This window comes from Schistocerca americana, chromosome 8 (assembly GCF_021461395.2).
Source record: "Schistocerca americana isolate TAMUIC-IGC-003095 chromosome 8, iqSchAmer2.1, whole genome shotgun sequence".
Lineage (NCBI taxonomy): Eukaryota > Metazoa > Arthropoda > Insecta > Orthoptera > Acrididae > Schistocerca > Schistocerca americana.
In genome coordinates this window covers 188,464,422-188,481,838 of record NC_060126.1, presented here as the reverse complement: position 1 = coordinate 188,481,838, position 17,417 = coordinate 188,464,422, and the positions used below count along the sequence as shown (strand labels likewise).

General features: G+C 39.6%; 1 protein-coding gene across 1 annotated transcript in view; it reads left to right on the top strand.

Annotated features, from left to right (window-relative positions):
* The first annotated feature begins 3,366 nt into the window (after positions 1–3,366).
* Positions 3,367–17,417, top strand: part of LOC124546031 (serine/threonine-protein phosphatase alpha-2 isoform) — a 53,007-nt gene continuing 38,956 nt past the window's right edge. Inside the window, exon 1 of the mRNA XM_047125003.1 lies at positions 3,367–3,558. Within this exon, the coding sequence (XP_046980959.1) occupies positions 3,504–3,558 (55 nt within the window). The 5' untranslated portion in view covers positions 3,367–3,503. The remainder of the gene's footprint in view (positions 3,559–17,417) is intronic.

Below are 17,417 nucleotides of genomic sequence, written 5' to 3'. Positions count from 1 at the left end.
TAATGCACAGAAGTTGGAGAATTTTTCTCTAAACTGAACAGGTGCAACTTTCGAATATTAAATTCTTCTGGTAAATACAACTGTACACTATTGCGAATGCTGTAATGTGATTTGTGGCCTCTCAGTGGCTGTATCTGTTGCTGCACTTGAGATATGATTTCTTCTCTCAGTATGTTTGGTCTAGTGTTATGTGTTCCTCTCATCTCCACATGTAATTTCCCTGAAGTGTCCAATGTGTTTTAATAGTATTAATATGTCTGTTGGTGACCCCATGCAATGGGGAAAATATTGGTTGACATTACATTTGTCTATCTTTATTACCACACACCTTGTAGATATAGAACAAATCATGATATACAGCTTCATCTGGACTTTGCTCCATATCTCAGCTTATACTAAGAATTTCAGAATTTACTCTTGAGACAACATATATTGGGCTTACAGAAATAAGTATGCAAAATTTCATAATTGTAACCTTCATAGATTCTGAGAAAAAAGTTACATAAACTTTAAGAAACATAATTTAGAGGAAATACAATTAAAAGTTCAACCTAACGTTCTTTCTTAAATGTCACCTCTTCAGAGAGGTCCAGATTTTTGCTCAAGGTCTTTTTCAGCTACAAGGTATCTCTTTTGGTTTCTTGTTTTCATCCTTCTTTCCTGTACCAGGTCTTTAACTAACTTTTCAGCTGTAGAGAGAAGCTTTAAATCTATTTTTCTAACGATGTCTTGAGTGAAATTTCATACCTTAAAGCCGATTTTCTCTAATACCTTCATCCTCCCTATATTCCCATAATTAAGTACAAGAACTTCATCTTAAGTTGCGATTATGATAATTGTAGCAGATGAAAGAATGGTTGTAGAGCATCGCTTCCACAAGAGATAATTTAGAGATTCATTTGGTTTCCGGATTTTGCTGTGAACACGCTTTTTTTTAAAGTCAGGATCGGCCAGCAACCTGTAAATGGGCTTCACAACATCCAGGACAGAATCTGGAAGCGTATCCTGGAAGCAGTTGTTACTCATCTGAGTCTGTAGATATTGAAGTGTTGCTATCCAGGCACATATGGTGCAATTTCATCCTCATAATGTTAGGATTATATTGTCCATGAATTCTATCAACAAATAAAAAATAAATTGAAAAATCACATTTTCAGTCAATTTCATGAATGTCCCCCTGTCAAGCTTATCTTCGAATTATCAGTGCTGAGAAAGTAGAACCATACATTAATGTTTTAAGGAAAAGCAAAATTACTCACATTCATCGACAAGTTTAACATGTGGATAAAATAATCGCGAAACACAACTTGATGTATCATGATATACAGCTTCATCTGGACTTTGCTCCATATCTCAGCTTATACTAAGAATTTCAGAATTTACTCTTGAGACAACATATATTGGGCTTACAGAAATAAGTATGCAAAATTTCATAATTGTAACCTTCATAGATACATTAATGTTTTAAGGAAAAGCAAAATTACTCACATTCATCGACAAGTTTAACATGTGGATAAAATAATCGCGAAACACAACTTGATGTCACTTTAAGTTTTGTCGGGAAAGCCGTTCTTCATAATGCTGCACCTTATCAGGTTTTCACTTAGCTGCTTGCGTTCTTTGACTCGTCAGTTAAAAGAAATGAAAGTTCCAATTTTATGGTTACATCTCATCAATGCAACGATCGTAGGAAATAAATTTGCGACGAAAGGCATTCTTAGCCACCATACATCAACGCAGAACTAACATTAAAGGCCGAAGAACAGACTCATTGACAACAGTTTCTTGTACCACACTGCCGTGTTCCAGTTTCTCCTTCCCTCATCTTCCCTTCCCACACTGTGAGCCGGCCACGTCCTCCCTGCTGAGGCTTGAATGTGAGCCAGCTGATTAAGAAGTATGTACATGTTTCAGAGACTTGGCTATCATTACTATAAAAATTAGTAACCACTTTTTGAAGCGAAATTTCAATTTCGTTGCGTCTCTCTAAGGATCATTTCTGTATTCACAATGTGGTCTTTGCACCAAGTAATATAGGAGATATTAGTTTAAATGTTCATTAGTACCACCAGAACTGCCCACTAGTGACATTTATAGAATTGCCAATTACTGGAACATGCTTTCAAAAATGAATTTATTGGTTTTCGCTATTGTTGGTTACACACTCAATGATACTTCGTATGTAAGATTTCAAAGCGAGAAGACGTGTAAACTACAATGACTCAGTTTTGGATGGATGTATATGGTACCTCCACGCAGCTCTATTCTTTCGTCATTTCAAGTCTTTTACTCTGTTGACATCCACAAGTTGTAACAGCAAACCGTGCTTACTTCTTTCCTCATTGCACACGTTAGTGGCTAACAAAGAAAACATGGTTAAGTTTTTTTAACTGTGGACATTAACCACATTGTGCATATGATTCGAAAGTTGAAAATGTAACGAGTAAGAAGTCTTTAAAAACAATACACATCAGTAACAATTTAAATTTTTAAATCTGTTGTGCTATTTCCTTTTGTCGTTATACGCAAAGGGGTATAGGTTTCGGAGTTCTAGCTTAATCAGCTATTGACGCAAATACAGTAACAGAGGATTTTGATGGATTACTAAAGCATCCTTTTCACTTATAAATTTCTCTTCTTGCTTATTTCAAATTTATAAACATACGTTTACGATTGACAAATACGCCGTATTACTGGATCAAAGCCGGCCGTAGTGGCCTTGCGGTTCTAGGCGCTGCAGTCTGGAACCGAGCGACCGCTACGGTCACAGGTTCGAATCCTTCCTCGGGCATGGATGTGTGTGATGTCCTTAGGTTAGTTAGGTTTAATTAGTTCTAAGTTCTAGGCGACTGATGACCTCAGAAGTTAAGTCGCATAGTGCTCAGAGCCATTTGAACCATTTGAACTGGTTCAAATACGGATAGGAGACTAGATACACGTTTCAAAATACCTTCCCAACACTAAGTTATTAGCGTAAGCACTGTAATATTTACTATTTAAAACAACTGTCGGGTGCAGCTATCAGTAATTACGAACAAAAAGCACTCATAAACAACCACATGTAAACAGTATTCACCAAATGATTAGGGGCATCTAACACGGCGGCGCCGGCTGTAATGCAACCTACAGCAAAAATCTGTATCTTCAGCTCCTCTTATCCTTACCTCCATGCTAAACTACTACCACTAATTCTCGGTTTACCTGGAATTTTTTTTCAGTCTTTAAAAACAATACACATTAGTAACAATTTAAATTTTTAAATCTGTTGTGCTATTTCCTTTTGTCGTTATAACCGCCATATGTACCGGTGTGGGATTGAAGGAAGTCAGTATCTAACCTCCTTGGTGGCATCAATGCTTTGACGTCACGAAACAATCTGGTCTCTCCGCCATCTTAGGATTTTCATGGTAGTTCAACGTTAGAATCGTGGCTGTACGTTACAAGAGCATCCGTTAAGATTCGTGCAAGTGAACTACTTGAGTTGTGTGTGCATTCCAGTTCTGATGGCTGAAACGGATAAATTGAATATAGACAGCATTATAGCACGGCTATTGGAAGGTAAATAAGTATCACACTTCCTCAGCTTACGTTGTCTGACGTTTCAAATTGTTTCGCAAATTTAACTGTGCGCGTTGAATATTTGAAGCCAAGTTGGGTATTTGATATTCAACGTTTGCAGACAACACCCTTTTCTGCAGGACGAAGTAAAATTGTTCATTAGATATTTGGAAGTTTATACAAAGCCGTTAACTTTGCGCCAAAATTGGTCGTTTCCTGTACTGGTTTAGGTAAACTTTCCCAGTAGACCGTTTCTAACCCAAGTGTCGTACTGTAGTTTAAGAAATCGTCATTAACGGGTATGAAACTACAGACATGTGAAAGTTATTGTTGCACTCTTTCCTTCACCCAAATGCTGCTCCAACGTTGAAATATTGTGCTTAGAAAGTGGTTGGTTTGGCTCCTGACAGCGTCCTTGAATTGGCAGTGGTTTACGTTTTGAGTTAAAATTGTGTGTGTGTGTGTGTGTGTGGGTGTGTGTGAGAGAGAGAGAGAGAGAGAGAGATATATATATATGTATTTACCTACATAATTCTACCAAAGATTTGTAAATTATTATGGAAAAGTGTTTTAGTATTTTCTCTGTTCTCATTATGCATTGGATAAGAAATGAATGTTAGTGGCTGTGGATTCTTGTTGAAAGTAGTAATGGCTGAATTGAAGCAGATAGTTGTTGGAAGGGTATATAATATATGGAGAAAGTGTTGCAAGTAACAGACCTCAAGCTACACAACAAAGAAATCTGACTGCCCAGTCTCCCATTTTTATATTCTCTTGCGTCAACCATCATCCAAATTTCACCTTGGTGTGCACCTAGACATTGGGCTTCAGTACAGGTTGATCTATCAGCACTGCAATAACAAAAGGAGACACACAACTGTCATAAAATTTCGGGCAGTGCTATATTTTGTCTTATAGTTATGATCAGTTTGATAACCAATACATTTAGGTAAGTGGCAACTTCTGAATGAACTTAAGGTATGTATCCATTCTGGTTTCTGGTAATGCAGTGGCTATTTGATTTGCCAATCTGCAGTGTCAGGTACGTAGCACTTTAAATAGGATGCATTACAACATTTTGAGTACATCTTGGTGACTGTACTGTTGCAAACAATGCGTTGTGATGCTGTACCACAATACAGACAGTTGAAGTAAGATGTTTTGTCATTGCTTCATCAATTAATATACTGGTAGTTAAGTTAAAACTTGAATTGTATTGTGGTCTCTCCTTGAATATTTTAATGCTGGAATAACCTTTTGCTTAGTGATTGAAATGTTTTGTCACTTGCTGCTGCTGGGGAATATTGGTGTTTGTTAAATGTTGCAACAGACTTGTAAGCAGCTGGGCATTACTGTTGGTGCTGACCAAAGGAAACATATATGTGCTTTTTTTTCAAGGCGAACTTCATGACTTCTTGTAGCAGACCAGTGTCAGCACTCTGCATAGTTAATGAATGGATGTTTAAATCTGTTATGATGGACATAGAGAAAACATGGGCAAAGTTTAAACTGAATGTAAATCATGCCATGGATAAGTATGTGCAGAGTGAATGGATTAAGGACAGAAGAGACCCCTCCATGACTTCATTATGAACTTAGAAAAAGCGGAAGAAGCAGATTGTTGCACACTCCCCAGCAAAACCAGCAATTGTCGACTGACAAAAGTTAGTAGAAATTCATGAGTCTACAAGGAGACAGATGTATTGAGCATTAAACTTCAATAATCATTCCTTAACAAAAGAGCTTGCTGAGAAAATTTTGCTCCTACATGAAATCATAATGTGGGTCTGGGATCTGAGTGAGTCCAGTCACTCATCAACCAGTCATGTATAGCAGTAGAAGACAGCAAAAGGAGGCTGAAGTTCCAAAGTTTAACCCTAGCATTACCAACGGGGGGGGGCCTCGTAGGCCCACTGACTCAGTTTTTCTATGTTGTATCCACACCCTTTGATATATGAACTTGAAAGCAAAGGTAATTGTTCGTTATTGAATGTACTATTGAGTCATTACAGAATTTTGGAATAAAAATGTAATTAAAATTCATTTACTTGATTTAATTCTCTGTGGGCCTTAGAAGCCCACCCGTTGGTAATAGCAAGGAAAGATTTACGAGGTTGAGTCTCTCGTTTCAAATTCTTACCATGAAACGAATTTTGGCATTGTTGCCTTCAGACATATTATTATGAAGCGGACCATTGTTATTTTCAGTGTTTCTGCTGCTGTTGAACCAGCAACACGACTAGACATCGTTTACGTGATAGTTCCATTGAAAGAGTGCTAGAAGTAGTTTTGAACGAATCAGATTTAGAGGAAAGTGAAGTGGATGATGATGTGGAAGAAATTAGAACTGATTCATCGTCTGAGAATGAAGATGAGGTTGAAGCCAATCCACCAGATGATAATGATACGGAATGTGATAAATTCATTGCAAAAAGTGGACGAGAGTATATTACGAAGCCATCTCGACAATATCGGCGTTCTGTACAAAATATAGTGCGAGAAAGAATGGGGCTAGGACAACAAGGAAGAATTGCGTCTCCGAAAGAGGCTATAGAGCTCTTTTTTACACCTCAAATTATGAATCTAATAAAACTACACTCAAATGAAGAGGCTTCTCGACTAGGTATTCAGCACACAGATGAAGATGAGTTATTTTGTTATATAGGACTCTTGCTAATCATGGGTTCAAATCATGACAATAAGATACCTGTCCAAGATTTATGGTCTTTGCTTCAGGGCCGACAAGTGTACTATGGATCAATGAGTCGGACCCGATTTTTCGAATTGACTAAAATATTGAGGTTTGATGATAAGAACACAAGAGAAATTCGTCGCCAGACTGACAAGTTTGCTCCAATGAGGGAAATTTTTGAAAGCTTCAATTCTTCACTTCCATTGTATTTCATTCCTGGTCTACATACAACAGTGGATGAGATGTTGTCTTTGTTCCGTGGTCACTGTCCATTCAAGGTGTTTCTAAAAGAAAAACCTGGAAAATACGGCATTCTAATTCGAATGCTGTCTGATTCTGAGACTAGATATGTGATCAGCATGGACATCTATACAGGCAAGTCAGGAAATACACAGCATTCAAATGGACCGATGGAAATTGTAAAGAGACTAATAAAACCTATTGAAAAATCAGGCCGTAATGTTACCACAGATCGGTATTATACTTCAGTGGAGCTTGCTGAGACTCTATGGAATTATTTTCACCTCACACTTGTTGGCACCCTACAGTATAACAGACGACACATACCTAAGAGCTGAAGACTACAACTGGCCGCAGTTTACACTCTTCCATCTTTGCTTATACTGACCCTCAGACACAGAGGCCACCAGTTACTCTTGCATCAACACTAGTCCGCGAGAAGCCAAAACGACTGCTGTTGATGCTTTCAACTTATCACTCAGAAGGGGTGTTGAATGAAGACTCAAAAAAGACTAACATAAATCTTTTTTATAATTCTACAAAGGGAGGCGTGGACACCATAGACCAGATGGCAAGACACTACAGCACAAAGAGAGGAACAAGAAGATGGCCTTTGTCCCTCTTCTACACACTCATTGACATAGCAGCAATAAATGCATATTCACTCTTCCTCCTCAACTTTCCAAATTGGAAAAAGAATTTGCTAAACCGCAGAAGAGTTTTTATGACTAACTTAGGTCTCGAACTAATAAGATCTCAAGTAGATAAACGGGCACAAAATTTGTATGGACTTCTGAAGCCAGTAATAATGGCAATGGAAAGCATCACACAAAGGAAGCTCAGCTGCTCTGTAGAACCATCATCCTCAACAGCAGAACCAGGAACACGTGGACGGTGCCACCTATGCTGCCAAGAAGCTGCATCTAAAAAGATCAAGTACAACAAGCTGGGAAAGTCAACTGTTACCTGCTCTCAGTGCCACAAACACGTCTGTGGGAAACACTGCAGGAAGACAGTGTTGTGTGAAAAATGCGTTGCAGAGTGAGACAGTAAATTTTGTTTGCTTCATGTAGTGTATCGAATTAAAAAAGTCGTTTTTATAAGAAAACACTATTTTGAAACATTAATCCAAAAAGTATATAAACTGAATCTCGTGATTTGTTCATTTTATTCCTATTATAATAACATCTTTTATTATCCAGTATACAAAAACAATGTCTAAGCATTTTGAATTGTTATTAGAGGTATCAGAAGTAAATAAACTTGATTTATGATAAAATAAATTGTGGTATTCTTTATGAGCCTTTGAGGCCCCCCCCCCCCCACACCCCCCGTTGGTATTACATGTAACAAAAAATACGTTGGTAATGCTAGGGTTAAGGGGACATGTCCTTGAAAGAGCTTCATTTTTAGTGTTCTCCATGCATGTACAATATTTCTGGTCTCCAAAGCAGAGGTAACTCAAAATTTGTAGAATAACAATATTTATAAAAGGTTAAAAACAAAACACTTTAACCGAGGTTCAATTTTTCATACCACTGACTGCAATTCATAGAAAAATTGACTGTAGATAACATCATGGAAAGTGTTGTGCCTCAAATTTCCTCTTATTTTGTGAGAGGTGCTGGGAGACTGAGGTGCTGGAGATGTCTTCTAAGAAAATTTGTTTACCAGATACCCTTATTTAACCTTCATTGTCTGTCGTGCAGAGGAATGCTTGTGTGTATTGCATGCCTGTTGTCAAATTTTTGAAGACAGCTGTTGAACCAGTGTTTTGAACTGGTCTTGAAATCTCTATTTGGTGCTAAATTTCTTTATTCTCTGCATTTCTAAAATAGAACACACACCACTGAAACAGAACACAGCAATAACTGAGGCATAGGTTTCGAATTCTGAAAACAAGAAATAAACAAATATAAGATTGGTACAGCTGATCAACAGCCTTGTTGACACACCTGTGCTTAAGTTCGATTAGTCAGAGAATTCTTGAATACCCCTTTACTTATGATCCACATTTAAAAACTGAAAAAAGGACAAAAATAGGTCACTTACTCTGACAAACTTTAAAATGACAGATGTGAACCTGTACAACATTACATTAAAACTAAATTGGTGAACAAATGGAAAATGAAAACATCCATAAAGTATACATTTTTGTAGTTGCCATGAAATGTCTGTATCTGTAGAGCAGAAATATTTTTTAGTCTTGGTCTGTTGCTCACACAGATCCCTGTAAAACATTGCACAAACATAAAGGTGTTAGACAAGTTGTCAGAGCCCTTCGGAAGCCCAATTTGGTCTCTCTTATGGTTCTGTGGCATTGGCCCCTTACTTAGCTTGCATTTGTTGCGAAACTCTCACGCAGCTCGGTTCTAAGCGACTGCAAAAAAGTGCACGTGACACCCATTTATAAGAAGGTTAAAGAATGGACCTTTGTAATTACATACCAATATCCTTATTAGTTTGTGGCAAAATTCTCAAACATATTCAGAGTTCGACAATAATAAATTGCTTCAGGCAGGCAGAAAAGTTTCTGCCAACAAATTAGCATAGATTTATTAAGCATTGCTCATGCGAAATTCGGTTTGCTCCTTTTCTTGTATGATGTGCAAAGCATGGATGAGGCTAGATTCTGCAGCTGAGATTTCTGGAAAGTGTTTGACACAGTGCCCCATTGCAGACTGTTAATGAAGGTATATACAAGCAGATGGAATATGTTCCCATATATAGGAGTGGCTCAGACTTCTTAAGTAATAGAACACATCATGTTGTACTCGACAGCAAGTGTTCACCAGACAAGTGTATTTTCCAGAATACCTTAGGGAAGTGACAGGACTGCTTTTATTATCTATATATGCAAATGATAGACAAGGTGATAAGCAATCTGTGGCTGTTTGCTTTTGGCCAATGTTGTGGGCCATGGGAAGGTGTAATCATTGAGGGACTAAAAGTGCAGCAGTGTTACTGGAAAAATGAGCATTGTGTTGGCAGTGAAGGTAGGGGGAGATTTTAAAGGTCAACAGTCTGAAATATATTGAGATGAAAATGTTCGGGGGGTTAAGCACTTCGTCCGTGTGAAACAGTGCTTCTATAAAGGAGTGTACCTAATTTAGTCTTCATGAGAAGTTGGAGTTCGCATGACAGACTACGTTATAGTTCATATTTTTTATACACAATGGAGACCTTACAGTTGGCCAAAAATCAATTGTAGGTGTATCCAATTTTGAGTGGTTTGTGAACATGCACAATGTTAGCAAGGATTTTGTTATTTTGATTGTATTGAGCAGTATCTTCCCCATTTTCGAACTAAGAACAGATTATCCTGTTAACTGACCTATGATGTGCCTTCCTGTTATTCCAAAGTATATGGGTATTGTTAGATCATTTGATATATCACTGCATATAAAGGAATAATGCTATTAAATGTATTTACTTATTGTGAGACGATAAGGTGTAAAATTCAAAGTAATAATATGAAAGTGAGGGGCTGTGGAAAGTGGTGACTTTGGCCTGCTGTTCTTTGATCTCAGGTATGATTTCGGAAAAATTGTGTAAAGACCTTAAATGAATGTGTTTAGGACAGGTAAGTCCAAAATTCTCAGTTGGTGTCACTATAAAAACTTAAAGAATGGAAAGTTTGTGTAGCTGTGTTAAACTTTATGCAAAATGTTGTAGTCTTATCAGAAGACGGATTTAATGCAACTCTCCATCTGTTCTAGCGTGAGAAAGCCTCTTCAACTTGTTTCTCAGGAATGCGTTTCTTGTTGTAGCTATTCTACATTTTATATATTTGTAATTTTGGCCATCAGTTTGCTGTTAAAGTAGCTAAATTAATCTGCTACTTTGTTGCATTTTGTACCTTAATGTCTGCAGAATTGGCCGATTTTAGTATTCATCTTAAGTCTTTGAGACACTATCCATTCTGTTACACATGTTCGTTAATGTTCTTTGCTGACTGACAAAATGACAGTCATCAGCAAATGGCAAAGTTTTCGTTTACTCGCTTAACTTTCTTTCCAAAGTTCTCTTGGATTTCCTTTAGTGCTTGCTCAGTGTAAGGATCGAATGACATCAGGGCTATGACCCTGTCTCACTGCCTTCTCAGTTACTGCTTCTGTTTCATGCACTTGCTCTTAAAAAGGCAGTTGGTGTCTGCAAAAGTTAAAATAAGTTTTCACTCCCTGTATTTTATCCTTACGACCTTCACGATTTTAAAGAGTGTATTCCAGGGAATGTTGTCAAAAGTTCTCTCTAAATCAACAAATGCTATAAATGTAGGTGTGCTTTCGTTTAACGTATCATTTAAGATACTCTGTAGTGTCAGTGTCATTTTGTGTGTTCCTGTATCTCTGGTGCCCAAACTGATCTTCCCTGAGGTCAGCATCTACCAGTTTTTCATTCTTCCATAAGTAATTCATAACAGTACCAGTATGCTACATCCATGACTTGTTAAACTGATGGTTCGATAGTAATTCACCTGTCTTCTTTGTAATTGGAATAATTGGATTTTTTCTTGAAGTGTTAGGGTATTTCAGCTGTCTCATATCGTAGAATCTTTGAGTCATTTCTGGCTCCCATGGATCTGAATAATTGAGGGAATGTCTACTCCAAGGTTCTTTTTGACTTGTGAATAGAAAGATAAAGTGACCTGTCAGATTCTTCTCAAAGTATTCTCTCCTCACTCACATTTTTATTCCTCTTTCTATAATATTGTCTTCATTTATCTTGTTTAGCTCTTCTATATGCTCCTTCCACCTTGTAACTTTCTCATGTCACTAGGGTGCAGAAGATATCATTTTCAACATAAAGTCTGTTGCTTGAACTTTCACTGTAACATATCCTCTACTGCATCAGAATGAAAATGTAGAAAGCAAATTAGCTAAAGTGTGTTGTAGGGAAAAAAATAAGAAGTATCTTGATATTTGGTTGCGACCTTAATACTTTTGGCTTACTGTCAATCAGCCGACTTTTAGATTTCAGCCAGTCTCGGTAAAGGGAGCTTTTTGAGGACATTGTGAACAAATAATAGTTGTTAGGACTGTATAACATAAACCTTCCCCAAGCGTTTTCCACCGTTTCCTCAATAATAGAAATTGATATTTTCTGCTACACTAATTTCCCAAAATTGTAGGTAAAGCAATGTAAAGTATGTTAAACAGTGACTACAGTGCTTGATAAGTGCCCAGAAAACCTGATCTGTTGTTAATGTAACTTTGTTAGTGTAAACACCATCTGTGTGTTTGTAAATGACCAGAGTTGAAATTCTGACAGGTAGAACAGCTGCCAAGAATGCATTAGTGTTGTTACTGAGCTTGGTATGTTATATAAGGGGCATGAACAGCATCAGATGTTCAGTGTTCACTGGATGATGGTGTGTACTTGTACATGACAGCATTGTCAGCACCGGACAGGTTTTGGAAGTACTGTCATTGTGGGTCTCTATTTGGGCAACTGGACAAATTATTCACATTCCAGATTTGTGGCACATTCAGATGTGACAGTGGTACAATGTAGGAGTGAAAGGATCATGAGGGCAGGCATACTTGTCAAGTTCTGGTCAACAACTTTGGATCACCACAAGGGAAGGGCATTGTGTTATACACCAGAGACATTGTAAACCCTTCACATCTGTGCCTGCCATCAGAGGAGAGCTAATGGGATACCTGCAAGATTGTCATCCTCCCACATTGGCTGGAGACTAGCAGCAGCCTGATGAGTGAATGGCTGCCATGTGTACATTGCTGTTAACACAAAACAGCTGCAATTGTAGTAGTGCCAACTGCGAAGTGTGGACTGTTGAACAGTCACACATTTTGTTAGCAATGAGTGGTGGCTCTGCACCATCGGTGGTGACTGTTGTCTGCGAGTATAGGGGTGAATTGTGGGGGTGGTGGCTTGCTTTCCAGTGTTCTGGTGAACACAGTGGCGTAGCTCCAGGTGTCTCAGTAGCCATCATGTATGAGCTATTTAAGGTGATTGTGTTGATTGTGGAGCTTTGATGGAACAGTGACAGTGCTGTGGTGCATTTTTAACAGAATCCTCATTCACTCACGGCACTCATTTCTATGAACTTTTTGTGTGTTGGTTGTCGTATGTCTGTGGCCAGTAATATGCCAAGATCTGCCCCGATAGAACATGGGTGGGGCCAGCCCATATATCAGCTCCATTCCAGTGTCGGTGTTTGGGATATGAACGACCAGTTAACAGTTGTGGGCCAGACCTAATTGTTGTCGTACAAATTGAGCCTACTGCTATACAGTAGCTTCCTGGCATTTTAGTTAACTGTGAGGCTGGGAAGGGGACAGAATATTGATTACTGCCACAAGGGTGAGGAATAGTATTGGTGGGGGTGATAATTTTTGCCATCTTCCTTAGTGGTCACACACACACACACACACACAGTTTTTGGGTCATGCCAGTCAACTAGCATTTATGGCAGAAATGACACAAGCAATAACAGTTCACTGGAAGCACTTTCATTAGGAGTCATTCGTGTTAACAAGTCGTACTTATTTATAGCAAATAATAATGAAATTAAATTAAGCTTGTTCTGTTACACTTAATGCTATGTAAGAAGAGACTTACATGAAAATATTCATCTTTTATGTAATAGTCAAAAAGCAAATAATTTGGAATCAAGTAACTTTGACAGTAAACTGTACTTCAAAACCCTTCATTGTTTTTCAAATTTAGATTCTGATGGAAAGAACATTCAGGTTTTAGTTGGAAGCAAGGGGCTCTTTATCTATAATCAGTCTGGCTTGGTTGAGCACCACCAACTTTGTCTTCAGCACTAGATCTATACCTGTATTATGTTCACCTCTGAGAACTCACTTTCATACATGTAAATAGTAAACAACGGCCCTAAAATCAATTACTTGTTTCAAAAGAGAAGGGTATTCTTTGTTTGATCCCATTGAAGTGTAGTGATTGTTTTTGTGAGTATTTCTTTCTGTACTTTTCCTGATAAGATTTTTTATCCAGTTGTATTTTGTGTAAGCTCCAGGAAAGTAGTTTCTGCAGTTTTTGAAGGATTTCTAAGAGTGTAACGCTATCTTGAGCTAAATCTTCTACAGGAGCTATGTCATTCTTTCAAAAACGTGTAAGAATAGGAATGTGAGAAACCTACTGTACAGTACTTGCGAACTACTTGGCTTTTTTCTGGAAGATGTTTTGCAATTTACTAAGAAGGCTGTTTAACATTATAGCGATGATACTTTTTCTTGCTATCACTGTACTGTAAAAAGAAAGTAATATAAATAAAATTCTCTTACTTCAGTATATGTTTTGTTTACTTGTCTGAAATATCCTCATGAACTACTGTATGGTAATGCCTGAACTAGACAATACAGTGGTGGAAATATTTATTGCATCATCTCTTACAATTAACAATTTTTGCTCGTGTCATTGAATAACTTAGCTAAATTTGCCTGTTTTCTCTTGATTTTTTAATCAGAAATGAATATATACAATAATTTTTGTCAATTTGTTTTTATTCTTAAATTTTTTCTATAAAAATGTTTGTTTTTTATAATTTAACACTTTCTTCAAAAATTAGTGTAAGTGGATATGTCGGCTATTCTGCTTGCCATTCTGAAATATGAATACTAATGTTGAAAGAATCACTGCATATTAATGTTGTAACATAACCCTGATGGATTTTAGTGTCTGTATTGCCTCATATGAACACACTGTTGCATTTAATACTTTATTGCTCCACCACATGCCTTAATCACTGCTTGGCATTGTGAAGGCATTGAAAGAATTAACTTTTCAATGTACTCCTCACTCAGTTCATGAAACCATACACAAACCCAAGGTTCTCAAACAGCTCCGGCTTATTCTGTGGTTTCTTTTTGGTGATAACATTTCCCATAACCTTCCAACAGTTCTCAATAGGATTGAGATCAGGGCTGTTTCCAGGCCACTCTAATATTTGAACCCCATTTTGTCGAAGGAAAGATTTTTCCTGAAATGTAGAAGTACGTGATAATTAACCAAAAAAGTAATCTGCTTCTTGTTTGATATAAATTTTAGTCGTAGGACTCGACTTCCTTTCTCTGTGGTGAGGAGTGAAGTCATCCTGAAAAACGCATTTGGAAACATCTCCAAACTGGTCCCTAATGGTTGTCATGTGTGAACTCTACAGTTGACTGAAGTGCAAAGCAGAGCGTACTTCCCATTGTATTGTACATTATATCACCCTGCACCTCCCTCCCTATTCTCACTCCTTCCCGTTGCCCCGTCCTTCCCCTTTCTCAGTGTTCTGAATTACATCGACCTGGCTATCCACCTAGCTCTCTATATTGTTTGCAGTTTTGTTCCTTTTGCCGATTCTTTCATCCTTTCTTATGTTTAGGTCCATGCTTGAAGTTTGACCTCCACATCTAAATTTTTCTGTTTTCAGTGTGGCCCATTTGGGAACTCACTCCCTAGCATCTACAGGGTGGATTCATCTCCCACTTCCTTCCCCACCTTGCTAGGTCACCAGGTCACCAACACTTGTAGCCAGTCAATGGTAGGGATGTTACGTACCTATCTGGCTGAGCCCCCTGACGTCACAGGGATCACACTACTGATACCTGAGCTGTTCCTTTGGATGCTTGGTGCATGAAGCATATAAAGTCGTAAAAAATCTGGCCATTCTCAAATGGCTGTCTCTTCAAATGGTGAAGGATCATTGGGTGATACTTCGTATGACCTTCTTCTTCTTCCCCCCCCCCAGCCACACTGTGGGAGGAGGCCCAGGCTTGCTGTCTTGGGATACAATACTTTCCCCATTACCTCGTCTGTACTAGATGAATGGAGACACATTCACTTCAACTAAGCTGGTTTTTTAGACTACTGAGGATAAGCTTGGAGGAGTCTCTCAGTAAGATGCAGTTGGGCTCCCTGTTGATCAAAGCTGCTTCTGCTGCCCATTCTACACCTCTTAGTGCTTGTGATTGTCTTGGCAGTGTTTCAGAATATGGTCCAGGGAGGGATTTTTTCTTCTTTTTGCTTTTTGTTGGGACATCATCGTGCTAACTGATACGGGATTCCAGGTTAAACTGGAGCAACACTGCATCCATTTTGTTTGACATGTGCAGAAGGACCGCAAATACAATCAGATACCGGTGCCTTAATTCTTCGTTTTGAGGGGATAACCTCCCAGAGGTGGTCAAGGTTGTGTGTTACAGATGTGACATGAAGCCATACGTCCCACCACCCATGAGGTGCTTTCAGTGCTTGCATTTTGGGCATGTCTTTCCACTGTATGGCAGACCCTCTGTGTGGTGACTGTGGACATCCACTCCATGAGAGAAGTGTCGGTGCTCCACCTGTGTCAGTTGTCATGATCTCCACTCCCCTCACTAGCCATATTGTCTAGTGTATAAGAGAGAAATGAAATCTATGGATCGCCTGTCTTACGCTGCGGCCCGCCAAAAAATGACACTCCATCCAGGCCCCCCCAGAGGATCCACAACTCTTTCGTGGACACGTGCGTAGCGAGCACGGGACCCCGAGCTAATGTGGCCTTCCTTCCTTTCCGGGCTGCATACCTTCCCTTTCCGCATCCTTCCCCATCCCCCAACTTTGCCCCCCCCCCCCCCCCCCTCACCTCCGGCTCTTTCCTTCCCTTTCTCCCCCTCTGGGAGTATGGTTTGTGCCTACGTCCGGAGACGGACGCTTCTAAATGTACCGCATTCTTCGCCTTCCTTGCTTGTATGTCTTCATCCTTCCTTTGTCCTCCTCTTTTCCTTACCTCTTCTCTTTACCCTTTTCTCCGCTGCGGCGTTTGAGACCTCTCCTCTTTCCTTTCCCTTTCTCTTTCTTCCTCCCTGTGCGTGTCTGAAGGCCGACCCACGCACTTCCATGTGTAGCCGGTGACGGGGTAACGCGTAATTCCCCGCCCCGGGTAGACAGGTAGGACACGTACGTACCCCCTGGTAACGGCCAGGCCCAGGGAGGGGTGATTACCCGAGCTGATACCTTCCGAAAGTGCCGATTGGGCCCTCCGTCCGTTTGTCGGGAGGTGTGACCTGAGGTGTGAACAATCACCTAAGGCGGGAGTGCCCTCAGAGAGGGCCCCCACAAGGGAGGAGCGCGCCATCGGAGACGCCGGTAATCATGGGGGATTCTTCCGCAATGGTTTCCTCACCTTCCACTATGTCTGCTCACAAACGTAAGTTCACTGAGTCTCAGTCACAGTCAGTTCTTCCATCGTTGCCACAGCTCCTTGTTGTTTCTCGGTCTGATGAAGGTCACTACTTCTCCACGGTCAACCCTTTCATTATTCAGAAAGGGGTCGACGCAATTGCAGGTCCTGTAAAGTCTTGTTCCAGATTACGGAATGGCACCCTGTTGTTAGAAACAGTCAGTGCCCTCCAGGCACAAAAATTGCTGCGTACCTCACTACTACTACACACCTTCCCTGTCCGGGTGGAACCGCACCGTACTATAAATTCCTCGCGTGGAGTCGTTTATACACGCTCCCTTGATGGATTGTCTGACGAAGAAATTCAGCACTATCTGTCTGACCAGGGCGTAATGGCTGTTGGTAGGGTTGTGAAAGGGTTGACACGAACATCATTCCAACCCGCACTGTCTTCTTGACATTTGACAAAAACTCCCATCGAAAATCAAAGCAGGCTATGAGATAATTTCCGTTCGCCCTTATGTCCCAAACCCTACGCGTTGCTATCGGTGTCAGCGGTGAAATTACACCAGCCAGTCTTGTTCCAATCCGGCCAAATGTGTTACGTGTGGCAAGGATGCCCATGAGGGTGCTTGTCCACCTCCATCCCCTCGCTGCATCAACTGTATGGGTGACCACGCTGCTTCCTCTCGAGATTGTCCCATTTTTAAGGACGAAAAGCTCATCCAGGAAATTAGAGTAAAGGAAAAGGTGTCGACCTTTGCTGCTCGAAAATTATTCGCTGGTCGA